The 26466-nt window shown below is 41.8% G+C and overlaps 1 protein-coding gene across 1 annotated transcript; it reads left to right on the forward strand.

The window, feature by feature from the left end:
- Window positions 1–525: 525 nt before the first annotated feature.
- uimc1 (ubiquitin interaction motif containing 1) lies at window positions 526–26466 on the forward strand. The gene is made up of 21 exons (XM_084074738.1): window positions 526–561; window positions 2388–2507; window positions 2905–2986; window positions 3571–3692; window positions 4621–4789; window positions 5371–5558; window positions 6377–7561; window positions 8760–8863; window positions 9704–10025; window positions 10770–10874; window positions 11100–11155; window positions 11433–11737; window positions 11990–12060; window positions 12504–12609; window positions 13818–13915; window positions 15462–15780; window positions 17549–17732; window positions 18566–18677; window positions 19770–19821; window positions 21365–21392; window positions 22088–26466. The coding sequence occupies exons 2-21, from the start codon at window positions 2418–2420 to the stop codon at window positions 22350–22352; spliced, it is 3963 nt and encodes a 1320-aa protein (XP_083930864.1). The 5' UTR covers window positions 526–561; window positions 2388–2417; the 3' UTR covers window positions 22353–26466.

Consider the following 26466-nt stretch of genomic DNA (forward strand, 5'->3'; position numbering starts at 1 on the left):
CCCACTAGGAAACTTGTGGAAAAAGTACGACTTTTTTTAATTCAAAAAAATCTAGAAAGCTAGAAATAAATCTTATTTTATTTTGAAAACGAATCGACTGCATCCACGTGCATGCTTTCTGCAAATAAATAAAAGTCAAATATGATGAATTTTCTTTTTTTCACTTCACTCCTATTTCACGTTGAACTTAAACTATATAAAATATGAACAAAATAATGAATAATAATGAAAACGTTGTCGGAGCCATATAACTTCCTGACAACCAAACAACCAATCACAACGCGACCCTACGTCCAGATTTGTAGTCCTGCGTGTACAGGATGTGTAGTCCTGCGGGTATGGGATTAGTAGTCCTGTGGGTATGGGATGTGTAGTCCTGTGAGTATGGGATGTGTAGTCCTCCTGTGGGTTATAGGATTTGTAGTCCCGCGGGTATGGGATTTGTAGTCCTAGCGGGGACTACACCGCGTTTCGAAACTGGCGCGGTTGTGCTTGGTCACGTGACAGGACAGAAAAACAAACATGGCCGCCCGAAAGTGAAGAAAAGTGTGCTACTGTGTAGTGAGTACTGAACAACACAACTTAACACAACATTCAGGAGGCTAAAGTTCACTCACATCCGTGTATCAGACACCTAAGTATCTGTCCCGATAAAACACAACGTTTATAGCACACTGTAGGAGGTAGTTTGGTAGTTTTTGAACAATGAATCAAAGTAAAGTTGCATGTTAAGATGCTAGTGTGTGTTATCAAACTGAATGGCACTGTTGTGCAACTGTAAACAAACCTAACAGGCATACAAACAATTACTCTATATCCGTGGTTCTCAACGTGGGGTCCGGGGACCCCCAGGGGTCTTTGAGGGAGGGGGTTCCACTCCAGGGGGGGGGTCCCCAGCTAAATCAGTTTTGACCACTTTGACCCTATGATACAGCAGCAGAAGCTTGGCTGTATCTTCAAAAAGATCTTGAAAACATATATATATATTTTTGAAACATTTTAATAACACAAATCTTTTATGGGGGTCTGTGGCCAAATTAATTTGGGGGTCCTTGACATGAAACGTTTGAGAACCACTGTAACTTCACTGATTTCTAGCAACCAGCTAACTGTAAACACAGCGACACTTTTAGACATTTTGATGAATAATGAATAATGATGGTGGTTATTGATTATTATTATTATTATTGTTACAGATTTCATTGTGAAGAAAGGCTAGTAATTAAAGTTTAAGATCTTTGCCATATTAACCCTGGCATCCCTCCCTATTTTGGCATGTCATTATGGGTGAAAGCTTTCATCATCTTTTTAAACAAAAAAATCCCGTAAATCTTTTTCTAATTGTTTATTAAATAGCACATCTATTGTGAGCTTGTCGATGTGCTATTTTCTAATATTGCCATAGTATAAATACATTTTGAATGATATTATTAAACTCAGCCACAGACGCTACTGAGTGTAATTGTTGGTAATAAGTAACTTACGTCCAATAGTTAATACATGAACATTTTCATTACAACGACGCAGATGACTATTACTAATAATGAATGACTAATAATATGTATATAATACGTTCATCATATTATGAGAGAAGACTTTCATTGCATCAGCAAATCACCAGTCCACTAAAATGTCAGTAAAAGTAAATAAGAAAAGAAACCCAGGGTGTTTTTTATACATTGTTATAACACGTTCTCACTTCACCCGTTGAACATGAAAACGAGAGTTGTTTCTATGACAATTATGCTTTTAATGTTTGAGATTGAGTGTGTTTGCTCATATTGTGAAGATGCAATCAGGAGTTTTGGAAGTTCTTTTAAATATTGTCCAGTTTTAACTTAAGTTAGTTAGGACTCAGGAGCTCATTCATGAGCAGAGGTTCCGGAATAGGAATGGGTATCGGTTGGGTTTTATCCGATACCGGTGATGAACCGGTATTTTTTAAACGGTGCCGTTGCCAGAACCGCTACTTTTCAAATTAAGAAACGTCCAATGACATACATCATTTCTTTGCCAAGGCCAATTTGAACAATGTTGTACTAAACCTCTGCTGAACTTTTATTTTTAAATAAGGTGCCTAAACGGTGGCAGAACTGATACTTTTCCATACAAAAAAAAACAGTCAATGACATTAATAGCATTTGTTTCAGTTTTTTTTTAACAATGTTGTGCTATAGGGGGACACTTGGGTTCATTCTGAGAGCCTGCTGCCAGTGCTGCCTTACTTTGTGCTGATTCTAGATGAGCCTAAATCATCGCAAGTTACACAGCACTACAAAGCGGTACCTATTCGGTAGTATACTGTACGGTATCGGTAGTATTGGATGTGTTGGTACCGGTTCTCTGTACTCAATCCTATTCGGGGATGTTTTCTTTCCTTCCGTCAGGTGTGATCACTCGGGACACAGCAGGTCAAAATGCCTCTGAGGAAACGCGTGAACAAGGATGCCGCTGGCACACAACCAACGGCAGGGGAGAGAGAGGATGTCAGCGATGATGATAGTGAGGTAAACACCAGGCTGTTAAAGTCCCCAGTGTTTATCTAACTCTGAGAGTTAGATAAAATGGGGCATGTCATAATAAATGAACGTTCGTCGAAAACAGGTCAACATTCTGGGAAGATAGCAGATCTACAAGCTTACAACACGTCATGATGCTTTGTGAGCTTGTAGATCGGCTATTTTCTGTTTTTTTTACTGTGCACTTGAGGTGTGTGTGTGTGTAGTCTTTCACTGATAAATCACCATCCTCTCAATATACAATTACATTTTGGGCTTCTCCAGTCCAGACAGAGCGAAAGTGTGAGATCGGAATTAACAGTGTAAGCATGAAATCTAGTCAACAAACAACAAGATATATCTACATATAAAAAACTATCATCCTCTCTGTTCTGTGTTCCCGCAGGTTGAGTTTTTGAGTTTGAGTCCTGCAACAACATCACGGCCGAAACGAAAGAGGGACGCCAAAAGTAAAGCGGCACCAAAAGGTACAAGGTCCTTTTAGTATTAACTCTGAGACAGACAGACAGTAGAAATAATGAGAGGGAGATGGTGTTGGAGAGATAAACAGTAGGAAAGCTCAGAGGGAGACAGTATAGAAGAGACAGATAGTAGGAAAGGTGTGAGACAGACAGTAGGAAAGATTATTATAATAATAAACTTTATTTGTACAGCACTTTTCAAAAACAGGTTAACAAAGTGCTTCACATACAGTACATAAACAGGAAATATAAAGGCAATTCAATGATGGAAATTAAAAACAAAGGACAATACAAAAATTATAAGATTAGAGAGACTGTGTAGGAGAGACAGTCAGTAGGAAAGTTGAGAGGGAGACATTGTAGGAGAGACAGTCAATAGGAAAGCTCAGGGGGAGACAATGTACGAGAGTCCAGGTAAGCAGAAATGTGTTGAAGAGCTGATTGAGTGGTCTGACCTAATTCAGTGGACAGAACACTGCTTGAACACTGCCAGCTTAAGGGTCTCTGAGACTTGACTGCAGACCCACACACACACACAATGATACCGTAGACATGTGGAGGATGTTGTGAGGATCTGCTGTGTTTTTCAGAGCTGACAGAGGAGGAGATGTTTGACCTGGCGGTGCGTCTGAGCGAACAGGAAGCCAGCGACGCCGCTCAGCGACGCCAGCAGGAGGAAGACGAGGCCCTGCAGAGAGCCATCGAGGAGAGTGTGAGTGTGTGTCCCCGTTTTTATCACACTGTCAGAGCTATTATGTGGACTTCACGTCTGCTATGCAATTACCATACCTTTGGTTCTCAAACTTTAATTTCAAGGACCATCATAACTCTGAGAGTGTACAAATGGAACCAAATGGACCTGTAGGTCCATTTGGTTCCATTTGTACACTCTCAGAGTTACAGGCCTGCAAGGGTCCATTTGGAACCCCCTATGCTATAGAAATCGTTAAAGGGAACCGTTAAGAGGGAATTATAAGGCTCTGGGAATCGCTAAATTCCTAAAAGATCCCAACCCTAGTGTCTCCATCATTTGATGATAAAGTGTTATCTGGCTGGACCTGTCCTTCTGGATAAACTAGGCAGCTAAATGTCTGTAAAGCATAATTGATATTTTTTAATCGTTTTTAAACACTTCTGCTATTCGCAAAAAAATGATTCACAACAACAATGCTGCTGTAACTGGGACTTTTGGCTCCAAAAAATAACTATTTACATGTGTCGATTACATAGATCATCAAGAAGTTCCACATTATCTTCATTCTCCACATTTATTGGTTGTTGAGGTGCATTCACATGGGGCATGACAGACATGATTGGGATTTTGAGCGTCACAATTCGATATGAATACATCAATTTGAGGGGAGGAGGTATATGGTTCTAATACATCAAGAGGAGTACAGCCCATCCTCAGAGCACAGTGCAGTTAAAAGAAGAGCCACTAGATGGCAGAAGAGTACTTTACAACAACAGCTTGAGATTCCTGCATTGGCATTACTGTATCTTGTAGATGGGCTGTTTCTTTTTTTTTTCATTATTAAATGATTACATATGGGCTAAGTCGTTTATATGTGCATGACGATGAATCGCCAACTAAAATGTCATGATCGTGACCAGCAGCCCTATCCTCTGTTCCCACTCAGATGAGTCAGACACAGCCTCTCCCTCCCTCCCGGACCCCGTCACCACCGCTGGACGCCGTCCCCCGCAGACGGAGGCTGGAGTTCTGCTCAGACCCTCTGGCTGGACCCTCTGTCAGGCTGGAGGTCACCTCACAGAGAAGCTACAGGGCAGAGATACACCCGGAACTAGGTAACCACTAATTCTGATAGTAGGAGCTTAATCTCCTGTTTCTGTAGTATGAGGCGGCTTGATGTACAAGTGCATCCCCTGGACATGACGTCAGTATGTCGCAGGGACTTATACCCCCCAATGCAACACTTGATGCTGAGTGCCAAGCATTGGGTCCCCGGACTCTGGTATGACCCCGACCGGGGATCGAACCCCAACCTCCCAATCTCAGGGCAGACACTCTAACCACAAGGCCACATGAGCTGGTTGATACAGAGCTCAAGTTAAATAATATGTGACTCAGTTCTGTCCTCTGATGGATTCATATCAGTGCTGTTGGACAGAAACCTTGTATCTCCAAACCCTCCGTAAATTAATGCCATACTTTGTCGTGTACAGTGTCACACAAAAGTAGCTATTTTCACATTAAAGAAAATGTTTAGGGTAGGGATAAAATTATTTTTTTATAATGACATGCCCCATATAGTGATCAATTATGAATTGATTATTTTATAAAATGATTTCATCTTTTCTTTATAATAATTTAGTTTTGATCACTGTTGCACCCCTAAACTCGACCTCTTCTTGTTTTGTCCTCGTAGACCGGAGGTCCCCGGGGGACACCAACAACAACAATAACAACAACAACAACAGGATGAAGAGGAAGAGGAACGCTGAAGATTCCAGCCCCCTGCCAGAGATGCCTGACCTGTCTCAGACGCAGAAAATCTTCACTCAGACGTCTCCTTTCCCCTCCTCCTCTCAGTGCTCTGAGCCGCCCTCCACACAGGTCTGTTTGAACACATATATGTAGTGACTAGGGCTGCAAATATCCATTATTTGATTCGATTACTCCATTGTTTTGTTTTTTTATTAATTAAATAATCGAGAAGTTTCTATATATGATTTTTTTTATGTATCAACGAATCGATTAACCACTTAAGCCCAATTTTAAACTAGCCAATCAATGTTGTTATAAGACTTCCACCCTCATGTAAAGCTCCTGGACTGTTTCACAGCTGAGTTTAAAAAGTCATGTACCAAGGAGCTAGCACCATTACTTTTAAATGCCTATAACGTGCTTATAACGTGTCACAACATTGTGATTGGCTATTGTCACCTTTTTTGTTCAGGTTCTTTAAATGTTTTAACAATGTTAGTCCTAGTATGAGCCCAAAATAGGGATTGATTATTAATCGGTTACTTTATCAAATCATCAATAATGTTTTTTCCATGATTAGTCTGATTATCTATTGTATCCTTAAAGTGACTTTAATATAATATAATATAATAAGCAATATATCAATATTATATATCTGTAGTTTTAAATGATGCAACCAGGAAAAGACAACACTTACACCATATCATAATATTGCAGTCTAAATCTAAAATCCCAAATGATATCTAGTCCCATTCCCATATGACGATATCAATATAATATTGACATATTGCCCAGCCCTAATCAAAGAACGTATGGAATGTGTAGCGAACAAGTTCATTTCTCATCTGTTATTTGCGTACACTATGTCCCTAATCTGAATGTCATGTATCCTTGTTTCTCATGCATGTTTTACATGTCAAACCTTCACTTCCATCCACCAATCCCAGGACTTCACCCAGCAGGATGAGCCTTCTTCCCCGCTGCCTCCTTCGACTCCGACCCCCCTCAGACCTTCTTTAGTCTGCGTCCCCAGGATGAGCCAGGAGTTACTGGCGACCTGCCAGTCGGGGTCCGTCTCGTGCTCTCAGGAGAACTTCGTGTCGTCTCTGCCTTCTCGGCCAAAGACTCCCACGTTTACCAAAGGTCTTTCCCTAGTAACCGCGGAGCCCGCTTTGTCCCAGAGCCCCACTTTCCCCAAAAGTCCCGTCTTCCCTGGCGGACAGCAGAGGGAGCAGGACTCCAGGTCTCCCGCCAGCCCAATCTTTGGGAGGACTAGCCAAAACCTCCTTAGGCCCCCGTTGACCCCGATGTTGCCCGAAAGTCCAGCTCTGTCCAAGAACGTCGTCGCCTCCGCCACGACCAGTCCGAGCCCGACGTTCCTCGGCAGTCAAGGAATCTCCAAGAACCCTTGTTTGTCAGAGAGCCGTTTGTTTGATAAAACGAGCGATATATTCTCAGCGGCGGCTGACCCGGACGACACACAGCAGAGCCAGGACTATTCCGCCACCAGTCCGGTGTTTGGCAAGGTCAGCCAAAAAAACAAGAAACCCTCATTGGTCTGCAAACCGAACCCCCCTCTGTCCAACGCGACGAGCCCAACTTTCCCCAGAGGCACTGAGAATTTGACCGAGAGCAGCAGACCAAGCCTGTTGTTATCCGAGTCCGACCCAGAAGACGACGTTCTGATCGAGCAGGATCACGCAGCGACAACAAGCCCGGTGTTTGGCAGGCCGAGCCAAAACCAGAGACCCTCGTTAGCTTGCAAACCAAACCTCTCCGGGAGTCCGACCTTCCCCAGAGACCCGGCGGTCTCCAAGAAGTACCCCAACGTGCCCAACACCCCGACGTTCTCCAGAAGTCCCAGGACTCCGCTGATCTCAGAGACCAACTCGGAGGAAGATGAAGTGAAGGTTCAGGCGGGTAATACGACAACGAGTCCGGTATTTGGCCGGACGAGCCAAGGTCACAGACCTTCGTTGGCCTGTAAGCCAAACGTCTCTCTCTCCAGGAGCCCGACCGTCCCCAGAGGTCAAACGGACTCTGAAAGTGTCGTTTCGTCCAAGAGCCCGACTTTCCCCAACAGTCCTTTATTCTCAGACTCGGAGAGAGACTCGGACTGGAACAGTTGGAAGGTAAAGCCCCAAAATGATATGTATTTGGCCGCGGACCCCCATCTCAAAATATTTTGCTCCAGGGACCCCCCCAGAAGCAAAGATTTGAGTTAAAAATGTTCGCTTTAAAATAATATAAATATATTAATTTGCACACATTTTCACGATTTTTCGAAAATAGCAGATCTACAAGCTCATAGCGCGGCACTCGGTGCCGCGCTATGAGCTTGTATATCTGCTATTTTTCAATAGCCTAAGTGTAAAATAATGCTTTTTTAGCTCAAATCAAAAAATGACACAGATGCGTTCCAGGTCTTAATGGGTTAAAAGGCACCCAAATGCACATTATGTTTATGTTTATTTTTGTATTTTCTTCCCCCTATTTGTTATCTATAGTGAATTTGGTCAGCCTTCAACCTTGCACTGATCAAAGACATGCAGGCCATGTCGTTAGAATTGAGACACCTCAGGGCCCAAGTTCAGTCAGCATGTTCTTTATTCAAAAGATCATGAAAGTCGTTGAAAGCCTTCAAAGTTTTGGGTTCTTACAGTGAGAAAACTGCAAAGGAGCTTTAACACAATCTAATATAAAATATTGATATAAATATATTAATAAAATAAATATTATATTAGGTGGGCTAAGTGATATTTTTTGGTTAAAACAAAAAGGTTTTTGTTAAAAGGTTAAAGCACTATATTCTAATAGTAATCATTGCTAATTTGCTATAGAGCGTTTGTTCAGTAACAGGGGTCTCCCTGTCTCTCCAGCTCTTTGATGAATAGAAAATAAATGTTCAGGTAGGTGACAAAATGGCATGCAATCGGGAGAGAGTACCCATTTATCAGCTTCATTTGTATAGTGTTCCAGTTCCAATTTTGTCTGCTCATTTCTTTGTGTTATCATTTCCAATTTCACTTGTTTAATCTGTATCCTGTTCTATATCCTGATTGGATAAAATTGGTATCCTAACCTGAAAATGCATTTTATGTTCAGTAGAGAGCTGGAGAGACATGGCGACTCCTGTTACTGAACAAACAACTCTAATAGCAATGAGTACTATTAGAATATAGAGTTCACTTACGCTGCCATTAAAGTGAAATGGCTCTAAATTGTTACATATTGTTTATATTTGTCCTCTAAATATAAAGAGGCACGTACTGTAAATGTTCTGTGTTCCTGTTCTTCCATTGCAACATGCATCCTGCTGCTGTCGTCCAGTCAAAGATCTCTCTCAGCCCTGTCGTCCCAGCGGAGAGAGGCCTTCTCCGGCCAAACATCCACACTTTCTCCCCCAACTACAAGAGTCTCGGCCCCAGACACCGGTAGGGACACAACCGTTACCAGTGCCACTGATGGTATGGCTGGGTGATATGAACAAAATCAAATATCACAATATTGTTTTACCCAATACCTCGCTAGCGATATTGTGATGAAAAGATTGTATTGTGACGATAATATCAAGTTTCTTTAAAAAAAAATGTTTTTATACTTGTGTGAAACTCGTCGCGAAAACAATGCAGAAGCATTGTGAGCTTGTATATCGGTTTTTTTTTTTCTTTTCTCTTTTTAACCCATTGAGACCTGAAGCCGATTCTACATGTCTCTTAAATCTCAACAGTTTTCTGAAAAACCCATGTTTCTATATCAGTGGTGCTCAATCTTTTTCATGTCAAGGACCCCCAAAATTATATGTATTTGGCCGCGGACCCCCATCAAAATATGTTGTTCCAGGGACCCCCAGAAGCAAAGATTTGAGTTAAAAATGTTCGCTTTAAAAATATATATATTCAAAGATTTGCACACATTTTCACGAATTTTCAAAAATAGCAGATCTACAAGCTCGTAGCGCGGCACTCGGTGCCGCGCTATGAGCTTGTATATCTGCTATGAGCTTGTATATCTGCTATTTTTGAATAGCCCAAAGTGTAAAATAATGCTTTTTAGCTCAAATCTAAAAATTACACAGTTCCAGGTCTCAATGGGTTAAGTTAAGTACGTATAAAATAGGGCTTATGCCATCAGCCATATCACGATATTCCGAAATCCAAAATCCGAGACGATATCAAGTCTCATATCCATATAATATCGGTACATTTCCCAGCCCCAATTGTTTGGTTCCCTCTTGCTTTGTCCAGCCCATATTGACTGTGACACTCTCTCAGTACCAGGAGAGACGTGGAGGGTGTTTCCCCTGGCCCTTCAGCTCCCTGTGCCTCCAACCGCCTCCACCCGCTGCCAGGGAGAAGTGATAACCAGGGACCTTCATCTCCCTGTGCCTCCACCCGCCTCCACCCGCTGCCAGGGAGAAGTGATAACCAGGGACCTGCCGCTCCACCACAGAACGAGCCCAGGCCTGGTCCCAGCCAGGGACTCGCCAGGAGGCTGCCTGCCCACACGCTGGAGGCCGGAGGAGGGGTGATGGTGTGCTACTGCTGGGGGGTTCCTTTCTGCCCGCCGGGCCGCGACCCGGACACCTACACAGAGGTATGGATTTCTTTCTGTCTTGGGTTCTGTGTTATTCAGGTAACAAAACAACTATTACTTACTTTAGTGTAAACTTTGTAGCACTTACTTTTTGGGGGAAAGTGTCACTTATATTATTTGTATGTGTTGCTGTTTGTCCTGCACTTGACGTGGGCACTTCGGATGTGCGTGCACTATCCTTTTCAATGGATCATGACCATGACCCTCTGATTCCCAGCCAGCTACTGTTTGCCACCCTGTGCCTTCTAAGTGGCCACTATGTGGTCGCATTTTGGTCAATTCTCTTAGGGTTTAATGTAAAAAGGCGGTGCCTATTTACTATTTTTTTTGACCTGAGGCCGATTCTAAAAATATCTTCTAAATCGGTTACACAGTTTTCTGGAAAACGTATATTGCTCTATCAGTGGTGCTCAAACCTTTTAGTGTCAAGGACCCCCAAAATTATATGTATTTGCCCGCCGACCCCCATCTCAAAATATTTTGTTCCAGGGACCCCCCAGAAGCAAATTTGAGTTAAAAAAAATCGCTTTAAAAAATACATATATTCAAAGATTTGCACACATTTTCACGATTTTTCAAAAATAGCCAAAGTATAAAATAATGGTTAAAGGGGTGACATTTTTAAACGACACAGATGCCTTCCCAGTTTTAACGGGTTAAAAGCAATAATGTTAAGTCACCAGTGGATCTACTACTGGAGCTGCTGAATAAAGAGATGGTGATGTGGTGTGTGTGTGTTATCAGGTGATTGTGGATCAGCTGGAGTTTTATGAGAAGAGTCTGAAACGGGCTCAGAGAGGTTTGCTGAGAAAGGCCAGATGGAGTGAACCCATTCTGCCACAGCCAGAGGTACTTCCATTGGTTTAGTCATTCTTCATTTTAATCTTTATTCGGAAAGCACAAAGTGTCTCCAAACACAGAAGCACAAAGTGTTTTTGGTTTTAATATTATTTCATGTAATACCGTGTAGTATCACACTGAGGTAAAAGTTGTCTGTTCAGTGTTATGTTAATTAAATTATTATGAATAAATTGTATGGACTAATAAAAATACTTTTAACTGTTTTATCTGTAGAAAGCTCCCAGTCCAGAGTCGTCTGCTGAATCTACAATAAGCCGTCCCGGCCGAAGGTGAAACACACAGTAAACAGTTTCAGTCTGACAACAATGTTGTGTCGTCCCTGAAAGTGAAGATATTGATCTTGATATAAATATACAGTTGATTTAAGCTGAGCATTTTGGACAGGTGGCTCAGGGGTAAAGTGCCCACCACCACCACTGGCTAGGCTAGGGTGGCTAGGGTTTTGAATCCTCTACAGTGCCTCCAGAGGCTAGGGTTTTGAATCAAACCAACATTGAAATAAAGCAACATCCTTGCATGTTGAATCTGACGACGTTTGTTTTGCAGACGTAACCTCCGATTACGACCTAAAAGAAGAGCAAAAAGCACCTCTGCGTCTTCACCAGAGAGAGACGAAGAGAACGAGGAGGAGGAGGAGAAGAACGACGACGAACAGGAGGATAACGTCAAAGATGAAAAGGAAGACGACAACGGTGATGAAGTGGAAGACAACAACAGAGATGAACAGGAGAACAACAGCAATGATGATAAACTGGAAGACAAGAAGAACAACAAGCAGGACAAGAAGGACGAAGAGGGACAGAAAGTCACAGCCGCATATGAAGATGACACTGACTGTGAAGTGTGTCCAGGTAAACACTCAGTTATAGTTCGTCGCAGGACAGTACCGCTTGCCCACAAGAAGAGATTTTCAAGCTAACAACGTGTCAACATTGTATGCTATTAGTTTGTTTTGGGGCTGCAACTATCGGTTGTGTTCTTAGCGATTGTTCTATGAATTGCTTTTCTGATTAATCGAATAATTGATAAGCACATTTTCTTACTGTATTAAAAAGAAATTGCACATTTCTTTGTGAAAATAGCTGTTCTACAATCTGTTTCAGAGACACAACTGGACCCTGATGATGACGACGTGACACAGGTGTTGATAATGCCCACCAGCACGAAAGCAGAGGTTTGTGTGTGTGTGTGTGTGTGTGTGTGTGTGTGTGTGTGTGTGTGTGTGTGTGTGTGTGTGCGTGCATGTGCCCATTGTCCATGCAAATGTCAGTCATTATATAAAACTATATGCGTTGTTTTTAAATGTAGGATGCTTACTGGTATTTGGTATTTTGTGAACATTCCCTATTGCTCATCACACATAGTTTATTGCTGCTAAAGTTCATTTTTTCAGTAGGTTTAGAGTGTGGGTCTTGCATGTACTTTTAAAACCTATTTCTATCTTTTGTAACTCATCTTGATTTTTTCTTGTTCTTTTTATGCAATCAAAATTGTGTCTATTGTATCTCTGTTGCGTCTGTTGCTGTCTTGTGGACATGTCCCACCAACATTTCACTGCATGTATCTGTATGAGTATGTGACAAATAAAACCCTCTTGATTGTTGATTTGAACCTTAGCCCCAGTCTCTGAGTCCGTCCCGGCTAGAGAGCCAGACTGTGGTCCCAGTCCAGTCCCAGTCCACTGACCAGCATCGCCAGACACCAGAGGAGATGGACGTTGATGGTACGTCTCAGCCTTGGAAGGCAAATACAGTATATTCACATGACAACTGACTGATGTAAACACATATACATTGCCATGACAACTGACCGATATAACCACAAGAGACTGCAGGGCTTTCTAGAAAGGAGAACTGTGGATTTCAAAGGTCCATACACAGTAAAATCTCCAGTGTACATTTATTGAAGTGTACAAAGTTAAATTAACATTGATGTTTTTACTGCATAAAAACGTTTTTAAGCTCATTGACTATTACTCACATGAACTTTATAATGTACATTCTGTAACTTAACACATCCACCGCCAAGGTCTAATCTCAAAATGCACTTACCCCTGCCAAGCTTTTTTTGTCCTTTTTTGTTTTTTTGATTCCGCCATAGCACCCGCTAAATCCGTTTAAAATCCGCGTTCATTTGGTTCGACACAAACACGGGATCCGACATTACAAAACACCGAAGACGGCGACGCGATCCGACCCTCCATTTTGGAGAACGAGGGCAAAACGCTACAATGGGGGATGCGGAGAGCAAAACAACAAGCCGAGATAACAGCTTCCAAAGTTGATCGCTAGACAGGAAACGGAGGCGGGACAAAAACCGGAAACAGTATTATTTCGTTTCCGGTCCGCCCCCCCCCCCCCCCCCCCCCCCGGGATTGGCGGTCAATGTGTTAAACACATATATATACGGTATATACATCACTGCCGTCCAACCTTTCCAAGCATGCACTTCTGGGGGCCGAGCAAATCATCCCACTCACAACGGACTCTGCTCCCTCTAGTTTTGACAACTAAAGGCTTTTGACATTAGAGTTCGGGCCGATACGCGCCCCACCTATGTCGCACCGCCGATCCGACCGATATGCCCTAGATCCATGATGTCATCAGTATATGCCCATATATGGGCTTGCCCCCTTTTGTGACCATAGATGGAGCGGACTGCTTTTCTTGCGCCTGATGCCATGGCGACACATTGAGGTTAGACAACACACTCCATATTTGGGAGTAGCTGCATTGGGAATAGTTTGTCTATTTTCACAATATTTATCTGTGGAACCGAGTCAAACTAAATGTAATGCCTACAATTCCAAGTGCTTGTCTGGGTGTCGGGTTCCCAGTTCAAATACTATTATTTTGGGGGGTCGCAGCACTGAAACGTTTGGGAACTCTTGATCTATCAGATGCAAATGGAAAATGTTGTCTCCATTTTCAGCCCCAGCAGATGAAGAGAAAGATCAGGAGGACATGGTTGTGACCAGCCCTGATGGAGGACAGGATGAAAGGATGGAAGAAGAGACAGATGAGTTTAATGTACTTATATTTTCATATTTATATAATTTCATGGTGTAGTAGGAAAAAGACCACAACTGGAAAGTTAAAGTTCTCATTTACATCCCTGCATCAAATAATAATAAAGCTGTATTTGTACAGCACTTTTTAAAACAAAGTAATTTAAAAGAGAACAGTGAATTTGCTAGCCTGATCTCCTCAGGCCTGCCTATTATTATTCCAAAGTCCAGGGGTAATGGTGACAAAGTAACTTTTTGTCTTTAGTCTAGACTTTGGAACAACCGTAGATCTCTTAATAGAGAAGATGCCGCATTCCAAGCTTTGCCAATGGTATGAAATGGCACACACTTCCATTCTCCTCAATGGGCGTGGCTGTGCGATTAGCTCGATGCACAACTGGTGTGTATTCACACCCAGCTTAATTAGGTGTGACAGCACCCTGCACGTTTTCTCCCAGGTTTTCTGACTCATGTTTCCTCTGTTTTACCACAAACATGCTTTCTTACTTATTATTATGTGTAAAGGAATAGGGTTGCCACCTCAGTCAGTACTGTAATAATCCTGGACACGTACTGCACAAAGCTGACAAACTGGGTAAGCCAGACTAAAACTCAGTATCACTATTCTCACTTTAGGGCATGTTCCATATTTTAAGAAGGCATTCCAGGTACAGTATGTGACTTAGCAAGCTTTGTGAATGAATTACCTCCCTGTGGATGACTGAATAAGAATATATAGTGGTGGCAGTCATGCAAGTATTTGATGGTGAAATTGTTCCATAACAGCATAACATTGACAACGAATTATCAGACTCTGGCTGTGATATTAACACTTAAATTAAAGTGATGGCTGACATCTAGAAAATAACATTCTAAATTTCTTCAACCCTATATACTTTGTTGTACATAAAATAGCAAAAATGGCACATTGACGACAAGGTCACAACGCATCGCAACATTAACATTTTCGCCAAATGCTTGCCTATTTTTGCAGAATGTTTGCCTATTATACCCATATGGACCCATAGGGAGTTAATGTGGCTAAGCCACTACCTTTACTAAATTATTGATGGGAACTAAATGGACCACTCCGGAGTGTACAAATGGGACTGTCCCATTATGTTGTACTTTCTCAAGAGTTAAATTAACATTGAGGATGTTACAGTGTTGTGTGTGTGTGTGTGTGTGTGTGTGTGTGTCTGTGTGTCTGTGTGTCTGTCTGTCTGTCTGTCTGTCTGTCTGTCTGTCTCATATGGAGGTCCATGGCCTAGTCACTAGTGCATAGCAAACTGGGGGTCCTTGAAATTGCTTGCTCAGGGGATAAATTGAATCTTGTGTCAGATCCTGTGTCTTGGTGAGACATAACCTTTGACACGATCTAAATGTCTCAATAGAAGAGTAGGGAGACAAAATACAACCCCCCCAATTGTACAAGTTATATTGTATTAACATACTCTACCATACAGATTGGACAAAATTATTTTATTCATTTAAATAAAAAAATAAAAAATCATTTAAGCAACACTAATGTCAATAATGCTCTTTTATTTCTTTATTTTTCTGGACAGACAACATTCCTGGGGCGTCCGGGCGAAAGACATATTAAGGAACGGACGGTGGTAGAGGAGGAGGAGGAGGAAGAAGAGGAGATGATGACCACGGCTCTCCGGGGCTCCTCGTCCTGTGTTCCCTCCTCTGACCCACCAGGAGGGCCACAGTGTTCTCCTCCACAGAGGAGCCAGGCCTCCTCCACCATGGCCTGTCCCATCTGTCAGGCCTCCTTCCCCCTGGACCGCATCGAGATGCACGCGGCTACCTGCAACGGGGAGGAGGAGGAGGCGGGTGGAGGAGGACACTTTGCCTCGATGGCTGCCGACCACCTCGAAGGTGGAGAGAGAGCGTTTGAATGAATGAACGGTTTTATTTCGGTCTTAAACCATTCAAACCGGGAACGCATTTGTGTCACTTTAGATTTCTTTGGCGATTCAAAAATAGCAGATCTACAGTACAAGCTCATAGCGCGGCGCGAGTGATATATATATATATATATATATATATATATATATATATATATATATATATATATATATATATATATATATACACACACACACCACTGATATTATAGCAACGTACCTTTTTTTTCTCAAAAAAACATAGTATTTTGAAGACATTTGTAGAATCCCCCAGAAGCAAAGATTTGAGTTATATACATTTGCACAAATTTTCACGATAAAAAAAAGAGTATAGCAGATCTACAAGCTCGTAGCGTGGCTATGAGCTTGTATATCTGCTATTTTTGAATAGCCAAAGTATAAAATAATGGCTATAGCTAAAATCTAAAATGATTCCCCGGATTGAATGGGTTAAGCCATGTACAGAGTTATTCACAACAAACGGCACAAAAACAACACATGGATGGAAAAGGTGTAGGCTGAAGCCTTAGCTTATAAAGCCTTTGTCTTTTTACCTTATAATGTAAATAAAACTGAAACAATAGCAAAACATCGATTCAATTTCCTGAATTTGTAGATTGAACTGCACATTTTTAAGTCGTTATCACAACTATTCCATATTTCTATTGACATAACTGATGTACAGTACATCTCCTTTTTAATGTTTGTTCAAGCTCTAGTAGTTTTGAACATAAGTGTTCCCCTCAGCTCATGCTGGTTTTCTTTAATTTGGAACAGTTTGTTTCTCTCTACCTACCAATAGGCCTGTCACAATTATGACATCATCGCCTGCCCTGATCACAATAGGCTCTATGCACAGCAGCCATTTTGGTGAAAAATTGGGCCTATTCTTACTTCCTTCACAGGTGTTACCAATGATACTAATGACGGCTCTGTTCTGGTCACTAGAAACACTCCATTTTGTTTCCCAAATGCCCCCTTATGGTGGGTGTGTAACTCTGAGAGTTATGGGGGTCCTTGAAAATAAGACAACCACTATGCCACACTAAATGGAACAGAGCCTTAATTAGTATCATTGGTAAGACCTGTGAAGGAAGTAAGGAAGGGGCCCAATTCATTCCCAATATGGCTGCTGTGCATAGAGCCTATTATTTCAGATAAGCGCATAAACATCAGAATGGTTTCCATTCATCTTGTTGAAAAATAATTTGAAAAATAATTTAAAAAATAAGCGATCTACAGGCTCACAGAGCTTGTAGATCAACTATTCCCCGCAATTGTTTTAAAGTGTAAAATTATTAAATGCATGGTCTGTTTAGCCATAATGCATTATTTATGTTTATCATTGGTACTGGTTATTGTAAATTACTTAAGTCACACAAGTACTGGGTATCGTTGCTGACGAGCAGAAACCTCTTATCTCCATACTTTGTGTTTTTTTGGTAACTTTAAACCCTACTTGATCATACTACGGTCGGTGTCACACAAAAGTAGCAGATCGACAAGCTTGGGTTTTGAGTTTGTAGATCTGCTACTTTTGCTGTTTTTGAATTTGAATCCTGAAAAGGATGGACATCCATCGGCGTTCTCCACCCGACAGAGACGATATTTAAGTTAGTCATATCTGCCCCGTGCAATTTTCGTAAGTACATTTTTGTTTTGTTCCCCAATTTTCGATGACAAAAACACAAAGAAATCGTTAATCGATTTAAAACAAACTGATTATTTTATTTTTTTAGTGTCGTTATCTCCTCGTCCGAAGCGAGCCAGGAATAGAGGGTTGACCGCGGAGGAGACTGCTGCTCATTCTTCTTCTGTCAGGAATAGAGGTTCCACTGCGGAGGAGACTGCTGCTCATTCTTCTTCTGTCAGGAATAGAGGTTCCACTGCGGAGGAGGCGTCCCATTCTTCTTCTGTTGGACGGCAAGTAATCTCTCAACTGCCCTGAATCAAAATGTTAGTGGTGGTGTCAGTAGGAGTAAACACAGAAACACCCTGGAGGAAGTGGACTAAGAACGTGGGGGAGCCAAACTGAGTTCCTGATTCTACACAAAAAAGGTGGTGCACCCAGAGGCAAAAACGACATTATTTTCTTTCTTTTATTGAATGGGTACTCCCAGATTGGGGGACAAGTAACTGATGGATGGATTAAGTAGGCCAGAGGATAGAGGGACAAGGTTGGAATCAGAAGGGTGCTCAAATAATAACTAGAAAATAGGGCTATTACAGCTATCGATTATTTACGTGGACTACCGATTACTTTTTTGATTAATAATCAAATAAGTGTTTTCTTTTTTCTTTTTCTTTTTTTTATTATATATATTAACTGTAGAGAACAGACCTCTGTCAAGGTATTAGTGTTTTCTTTTTTGTTTATTTTTCCTCTGCTGAATGGGTGTGTGAAACGGTCTGAAACGTGTGACGTGGTTGACTTTCCTGGGCACGCCTGGTCCATGCCTAATTTCAGATCACAGCACGCTTCCGGTTGGGTGCTGCTCTATTTTCACTCATCTTCATAGGGAATGCATGGAACCTCGTCGATTTTGTGACGAAAGTGGCATACTGCTGCAGGTGTGAATTTGGCGTTGGGGTGTGTCTTTTGGCCAACAGAACTTTATGATGCATGTGACCAGCTAAGTAGCAGAGTGACGTCAGGACTTTGGCACTCTATCCTGCTATCAGACACACTGGGGGACTAGTGGGGTGAAAATAAGGTAATAATAATCATAATGTTATGTTGTGTTTACCTGTGACAGGCTGTTTGATAAAAAGGAGAAGTGTTACATCTGTCATAAAGCTGTCCCATTGAGTGAATTCGGCAGACACACAGAGAAATGCATCCGACAAGAAACCACTAGGAGTGAACAGGTACAGCACACCTATCTGATTTAGCACGTTTTATTATATTATAGGCTTACTATTAAAGCGGCACTATGTAACTTTTTTAATTAATACGTTTTAATGTTGTCCAATCTGTATGGTAGAGCATTGGTTCTCAAAGTGGGGTCTGAGGACCCCCAGGGGTACTTGAGGGGGTTCCAGGGGGTCCCCAGCTAAATGATGGACAGGAACCAAATGGACCCTTATGGGTCTGTAACTATGAGAGTGTACAAATGGAACCAAATGGACCCTAACGGGTCCATTTGGTTCCATTTGTACACTCGCAGAGTTAAATTAACATTGATTTTACAATATGAATTGGGGTCCCAGAGACATACATGCCATTAAATGGGGGTCCGTAGCCTAATGCATGTCAAACTGGGGGTCCTTGAAATTAAAATGGTTGAAATCACTGCTAGAGAGCCGTAAAAAGCTTCTCTTATGTGGGTCCCTGGCTTATCTTTTCAAATGGGGGTCCGCGGTCTAATAAGTGTCTATTTGGGGGTCCTTGGCATGAAAAAGTTTGAGAACCACTGTGGTAGAGTATGTTAATACAATATAACTTATGCAATTGGGATGGTTGTATTCTGTCTCCCTGCTCATCTATTGAGACATTTAGATCGTGTCAAAGGTCATGTCTCACCTAGACACAGGAAACAAATTTTAACCTGATTATCAAGATTTAATGTATCCCCTGAGCAAGCAGGCAGGCTCTATTGGCTCAATGATAAAAAATAAATAAAAGAAATCAGCACTGGCGCAGGAAACCGGGTTCAACTCCGGGGTAGAAGAGGAAAGTGCAGCTTTAACTTTAACTTTCAACCTGGCCTGTGGATGTCATTATAGGCAAAATCCTCAAAAATAGTACATATACAAGCTCACAACAGCCGCATCGCAACGCCTTGTGAGCTTGTTAGATCTGCTATTTAGGCTGTTGTACGTACAATGGAAGTATCTGGGCTTAAGTGGTTAATATGAACATCATAGTATCTTTATTCCAAATGAAAGCTGTGCTCACAACATGATGGCTGTCATGAAATTGAGACTGTTTATGACTTAATAATGCCATCCTTCTTTCAGAGAGGAGACCTGCTGAGCGCTCTGGAACAGACTGAGAGCAGAGACGCAACAGGTGAAAACATGTTTATTTGCCCACTCAGAGCTTTAAGGTCTTTTGTCTCCATGTTGGATACACTGGTCCTCTATTTGTTTATTTTCTCATTGTGACACAACCTGCTTTTGCGATGTGGCCCAAAGCCAAGCCATCTAGAAGGCAAGGCAAGCTGTTTTTTGTTGAGCACATTTCATCAAGGCAGTTTAAAGTGCTTTGCATAAACTATTGAACACTAAGACACAGCATTTAGACAAAAATAAACTCATTAAATGATATTTGAATATATTATAATTCAAAACAAGAACAAGAGAATACAATTTGAGTGTAGAAAAAATGAAACGAATAACTTCAATAAAAGGCAGCAGCAAACAGGTGTTTAGCTTTGATTTAATTAAGATTTTCTTTTCTTTCTTTGTCCGCCCTTTATTTATTCAGGGAAGCCCATTGAGAGCAAGCTCTCTTTTTCAAGTACACCCTGATCGCAGCATATAAAACTAGTAGTTATAAAATACAATACATATAAAACACATATAAAACAATAGCAAACATTTGAACCACTTTAAAACAAATCACTGATGCAAATAAATATATGGTTACAGTACATGAAACGGGTGCAGTCACTATGTAATGTGTCCCCAAGAAGCACCCTTAATGTCTCTGTGGAGACCAAACGAACCACTTTCAGAGAGTCCTAAAGTTTGTTACATTTGTGTGGAGCATGAGAAATGAAAGCAGTCTTTCCTTGTTCACTGTTCATACGTGGACTTTAAAACTGTTCTATCAGACCTGCAGTTTTCTGGGATTTTTCCCCCCACATATAGTGGTGCATGAAAGCTAAACACTGCTTCTCCACGTTTAGTTATGACTCTACACTCATAAAGCAGAGCTGTCCCAGATGACCTGAGAGGTCTGGATGGTTCATGATGTAGCACAAGAGCAGACGTGTATTTTAGTCCTAAACCATTATGTATGTACAGGGTATATGTCTGTATGTGGATAAATAATTATCATGTTAACCCATTAAGACCTAAGGCTGATGATATGTATTTGGGTGCGGAAACCCCTTCTGAAAATGTTAAGTGCCACCAAGGACCCCCAGAAGAGAAGATTTACGTTAAAAACACTTTCAAGATTTTTCTAAAATGTTCAGAAATAGCAGATGTACAAGCTTGCAGCGTGGCACGTGAGCTTGTATATCTGCTATTTTTTAGAACAAAGTACAAAGTGAAACGCAAGGGTGGATCATGTAATGTTAGTCAGTGAATTTCTGCAACATTGTTCTTGTGAAGCACTTTTTTACTGTTTAAGTGAAACATCTTTGTCGACATGCCCACAAGCAGACAGCCTGTTGGTGAAGCTTCGACACATTGTGTTGTAATTTGTGTGGCTTTGTTCATAAACTGAAATGCATAGTAACTTACTATGGGCAGATTTGACAGGGAGGCCACAGCTTGTCAACATCTTATACTGTTTTACTCCTGTTGTATTGTCTGTACTGTGTAAATTACATGGTTGTGTTTGGATGATGTGATCGTGTTTTCCTTTTTTTTTTTCATGACAGAGGCTGGTCCATCTGGCGTGAACTACAGGTAAGAGAACAGTGTTTATCATATCAGATCATATCATCGGTACCATACTATAACCGGTACCACCACATCCCATACTACTGATACTGTGTAGTACCGTTTTGTAGTGCTGTGTAACTTGTGTGATGATTTAGGCTGATCTAGAATCAGCACAAAGTAAGGCAGCACTGGCAGCAGACTGTCAGAATGAAACCAAGTGTCCCCCTGTAGCACAACATCAAAATAAAAAAAGATAGCAGTTTAGCGGCTCCTATGGGCCATGTCAGGGGCCCCCAGGGTCACAGACACACTGTTGCTCCAATCCTCACCAAAGTTGGCACAAACACTGTTCAGGGGGTTGCCATGAGAATAGTCACACTAAAGAAACTAAATTGCACACATATGGGCCACTACAGCAGTGTTAACAGCAGTGTTTAACACTCCAAATTGCCATAACTCGGTGACCATTGCTCTGATCAGCACAATATAGAGCTGGATTTGAAGGTCCCACGTAGCCGCCTGAAAATCTAGTATATCAAAATCCCCAATACATCCAATAGGTTTTAAAGTTAAACTTATCGATGACAATTCTTGTTTTCCTAAAAATCCTTCAACAGCGTGAAGGGGCTATAATTCAAAACGGCTGCTTCAGGGCCGTGTCTATAAGTGCCACAGGCTACGCTGTCAAACCATAACAAAGTGGTGTTTGTTTGTGTCAGAGAGGTGATCGATCTCAGCGGGCACGAGGAGGAGGAGGGAGAAGGCGAGGAGGAGAACGAGGTGTTGTGTGTGAGCGACTCCCCCATCCGAGCCTTCACCTCCGTCTCAGAGGCCTCCGACTGCCTGGTGGACTTCAAGAAGCAGCTCAACCCCAGATCGCCATCCCGCAGGGGGGCGGGAAGACGGGGAGGAAGAAGAAGAGGAGGGGGAGGAGGAGGAGGCGCAAGTCGAGGAAGAGCAGTGAAGAGGAAGTGGAAACGGTGACAGTGTTTTTTTAAGGTAGTAGGCTGCTGAGAGAAAATGAAGTACAAACAGTGACAGTGTTTTTTTAAGGTAGTAGGCTGCTGAGAGAAGCCTCCTATCGTTGCCGTTGGCCACGAAGCTTGTATTCCCATACTTGTCCTACTTTGTTGTACAAGATTGTCACGCGAAAATAGCTATTCTACAAGCTCAAATTATTCCACTATTTTACAAACATTTTGAAAGTTTCAAATGGTAAAGTCTGCCTGTGGGTTTATACTTAACAAGAGTTTGTGACTAAATAATGAGATTGGATCCATTGGAACACAGATTATTTTTTCCATTTACTTTTCAGGAATATTTTCCAGACATTTTGGACATGCAAGGTTTCTACCCGACAGTGACACTATGATAAAGTGATGATGAACTTTGGCTGCGATACGTACAGTATAAGTCCAAATATTGTTGATCATCTTTATCCGATCGGTCTTTGATAAGGAACCAGGAGTCAGATTGTATTTAAAGTTGAGAGAAAAGTGACATCATTTTCTAAACGAGGTCAATGTTTTTCACCGGGAGTAAAATCATCAACATTGTATGAATGAGGCATCAGCTATATGAATAGTTGGATGTGAAATATTCCCCAATGCACTTTCGGGTCGTTTATTCATCACGCTCCCAGCGTGTAAAGATCTACAACCTCACAATGCGACGCATCACGACACGTTGTGAGCTTGTGGATTGGCAAAAATGGTCTGGAATTTGACTCACAAGGATCACAAGTGAAGCTAGCTCTTACAAGAAAGTATTGACTTGCATTTCAGCTCTTGTGGTAACTGTTGTCTTACACATGGGACACTGGTAAATGTCCTTGATGTCTCAGTAGTGTTGAATACACTTGCAGAAGTTGTGTTCACACAGGCTCTGTGATCATCTAGACATATCGCACAGAGAAGCTGGTAAGGTGGTATTGTTTCCTATCTAGTGTGTGGCACAATGCACAACAAAGTATAAATCAGGCGGCATTGCATGCATACATGGTTGTATGTGTGGTGCAGGGGTAAAGTAAAAAAAAGAAAAACACAGTTGATCAAACAAATGAAATAAAAACACCCTTGTCCTTACTTTGATGACATTGCTATAGAAGCAGGGAGATCTGAGCACTCAAAGAAATTAGGAAGAGACAGTAAAAGCAAAAAGCTTTTATTACAGCATAAGTTAAAACAGAAAAGAGTCTCAACTTATGCTCCAACAAAGGATTTTTACTCCTGATTTATTTTTAAATGTTTTGTGCTTGGATCTCCTCTGTTTGTTCATTTTGTTCCCGGTGATATACCAAGTACTGGTGGAAGCACCACCAGTACTTGGTATATTTTACTGCTTTTATCTCCCGTGAGAGCCTGGTTGGTGTTTCTCGTTTGACATTGCTGTTTTCATGTTATGTTACCTGAGTGAAAAAGCGTGTATTAAATCCATATTTCCAGTTACTCACTCACTCAGAGCACCAAGACTCAACGGAAAAAAATGATCGACAATATTTGGACAAAAATGGTTCTACCTAATTTCAACATGGCTTTAATATTTATTTCATCGCAGTACGATGGGCTCCCAAATGTTTTAGCTCACTGGGCCCCACCCACATCTTTTTGCACTAAACAGTAAGTGACCCACCAGTATGTTTTTAAATCACACCTGGACATGACTCATGGCTGTTAACTGGGATTGAGCTTGTGACCGGTTACAAAAAGCTGGTCCGCTGGGATCCCAGTACTGCTGGTTTTCTATCATACCAGGACCTCTAGTACTGCTTATATCATACCAGAACTTCTAGTACTGCTAGTTTTCTATCATACCAGGACCTCTAGTACTGCTTCTATCATACCAGAACTTCTAGTACTGCTAGTTTTCTATCATAGCAGGACCTTTAGTACTGCTGGTTTTCTATCCTACCAGGACCTCTAGTACTGCTGGTTTTTCATCCTACCAGGACCTCTAGTATGGCTGGTTTTCTATCCTACCAAGACCTCTAGGAGTGTTGGTTTTCTATCCTACCAGGACCTCTAGTACTGCTGGTTTAATATCCTACCAAGACCTCTAGTAGTGTTGGTTTTCTATCCTACCAGGACCTCTAGTACTGCTGTTTTTTTTTATCCTACCAGGACCTCTAGTACTGATGTTTTTTTTATCCTAGCAGGCCCTCTAGTACTGCTGGATTTCTATCCGACCACTTGAACTGCAGTTTTTTTCAGTACTCAAAACTAGACTAGAAACTCATTAGACAGCTAGAAGGTTAATGATATGAATTTCATTTCTGTTCCTGACACACGGAACATGTTCATAAAGCTTCTGAAGAAGTCTGACCTTCCTGTCACTGTGCCACAATCCCCAAATGTTTCTGACCGTTTCCGTTTATGAGCTCAGACAATGTTTCCTCTTTTCTTTTGTTGAGGGCCTGGAAGGATAGAAACCCAGCCGTTCTAGTGGTCTTTTCTTTTAGGTTAGAAAACCTGCAGTACTAGATGTCCTGGGAGGATAGAAAACCAGCAGAAGCTAAATATTCTTTTGATCTACGGAAGGACACACCAGTGGAATTCCTAGTGTTTGGGCAAACCAGTACTGTGGTCCTGGTAGTAGGACTAGGTTTAGGTACCATTGCCCTGGGGTGCTGTTAGGAGCAGGTTTGGGTACCATTGCCCTGGGGTGCTGTTGTGGCCAGGTTTGGGTACCATTGACCTAGGGTGCTGTTAGGACCAGGTTTGGGTGCCATTGACCTGGAGTGCTGTTAGGACCAGGGTTGGACTTCTGTCTGGTAGAACAGATGCACACAAAAAGGCATTTCCAATTTTTTTGGATGACATTCAAATCGCATTTGGTAGAGCAGGTAACAAATGGTCAAAGCTCGTTGGATGTTAGGACTGTAAATGTCGCCATGTAATTCTAAAAAATGTGTTGATGTATGTATGTATGTATGTTTTTGTTATTTTCTTGTTCTGACTACCTCCCTCACCAGGGACAAATACTTTTGCATTTTGTTAATTTTCATAAAGGAAAGTGGACAGTCCTCGCCCTTTTATTATCTTGTTTTATTGAGACAGACGGTAGAGTTAAATCTTGTCATAGCAAGCTTATTTTTATCTCTCCTGTCTCATCTTCCTCTCAGTGGTCCTACTGTCTCTCCTACAGTACTCCGTCTCCCTCTCAGCTGTCCTATTGTCTGTCTCTCCTAAACCGTCTCCCTCTCAGGTTTCCCATAGTTTTTTCTCCTAGTTTTTTTGGGATCCATTAGGATTTCAACGATGCCGGTTCCCTTCACGATTCCTATACATTCCTATATACCTCACTAGTTCTCAAAGTGAGTTACTTGAGGGTGTTCCTAATGGACCCAAACAGGTCTGTAAATCTGAGTGTACAAATGTATTTGTGGAGTTATGTCGGCCCTTGAAAGTAAAACATTTGAGAACCACCGGTATTGTAATTGTATAGCAGACGTGAAGTCCACATACCAGCTCTGACAGCGTGATTAAACCCGCTTATGGAAACTGTTCCAAGCGTGGTGGAACCGATTCCGGTTCCTCAATGTTGGAGCCGGTTCCTCCGGATCCCAACCCTACCTACACTGTCTCCCCCTCAGCTGTCCTATAGTTTGTCTCTCCTACACTGTCTCCCCCTCAGCTGTCCTACAGTTTGTCTCTCCTACACTGTCTCCCCCTCAGCTGTCCTACAGTTTGTCTCTCCTACACTGTCTCCCCCTCAGCTGTCCTACAGTTTGTCTCTCCTACACTGTCTCCCCCTCAGCTGTCCTACAGTTTGTCTCTCCTACACTGTCTCCCCCTCAGCTGTCCTATAGTTTGTCTCTCCTACGCGGTCTTCCTCTGAGCCTTTCTGCTGTCTGTCTTGAGTTAATGTCCTACTCAGTGCTGGAATGCTACAGTATATTGTCTTGGCCTGTATCTTTTTGTCAAATATAATTTCCTCACTTATTGAGTTGGAAATTTGTTTGTCTCCATAATTTATTAAACATATTCTGTATCTCATGAACCTGTCAAAAGATGACAAACGTTATTTACACAGATGACTGGCATTTTTATGTATTTACAGTTGTTTTTATACAGTACCTTTTGATAATAAAGAGTTCCAA

This window comes from Gymnoscopelus microlampas (assembly GCF_963454915.1).
Source record: "Gymnoscopelus microlampas genome assembly, chromosome: 12".
Classification (NCBI taxonomy): Eukaryota; Metazoa; Chordata; class Actinopteri; order Myctophiformes; family Myctophidae; genus Gymnoscopelus; species Gymnoscopelus microlampas.

What these genes read in the sequence shown, in the direction of transcription:
- uimc1 (XM_084074738.1), top strand. Translation starts at nt 2,418, where the DNA reads ATGCCTCTGAGGAAACGCGTGAACAAGGATGCCGCTGGCACACAACCA. An exon ending in ACCCGGACACCTACACAGAG is followed by an intron (nt 10,026 to 10,769) that starts GTATGGATTTCT and finishes GTGTGTTATCAG; the next exon opens with GTGATTGTGGATCAGCTGGA. An exon ending in CATTCTTCTTCTGTTGGACG is followed by an intron (nt 17,733 to 18,565) that starts GCAAGTAATCTC and finishes TACCTGTGACAG; the next exon opens with GCTGTTTGATAAAAAGGAGA.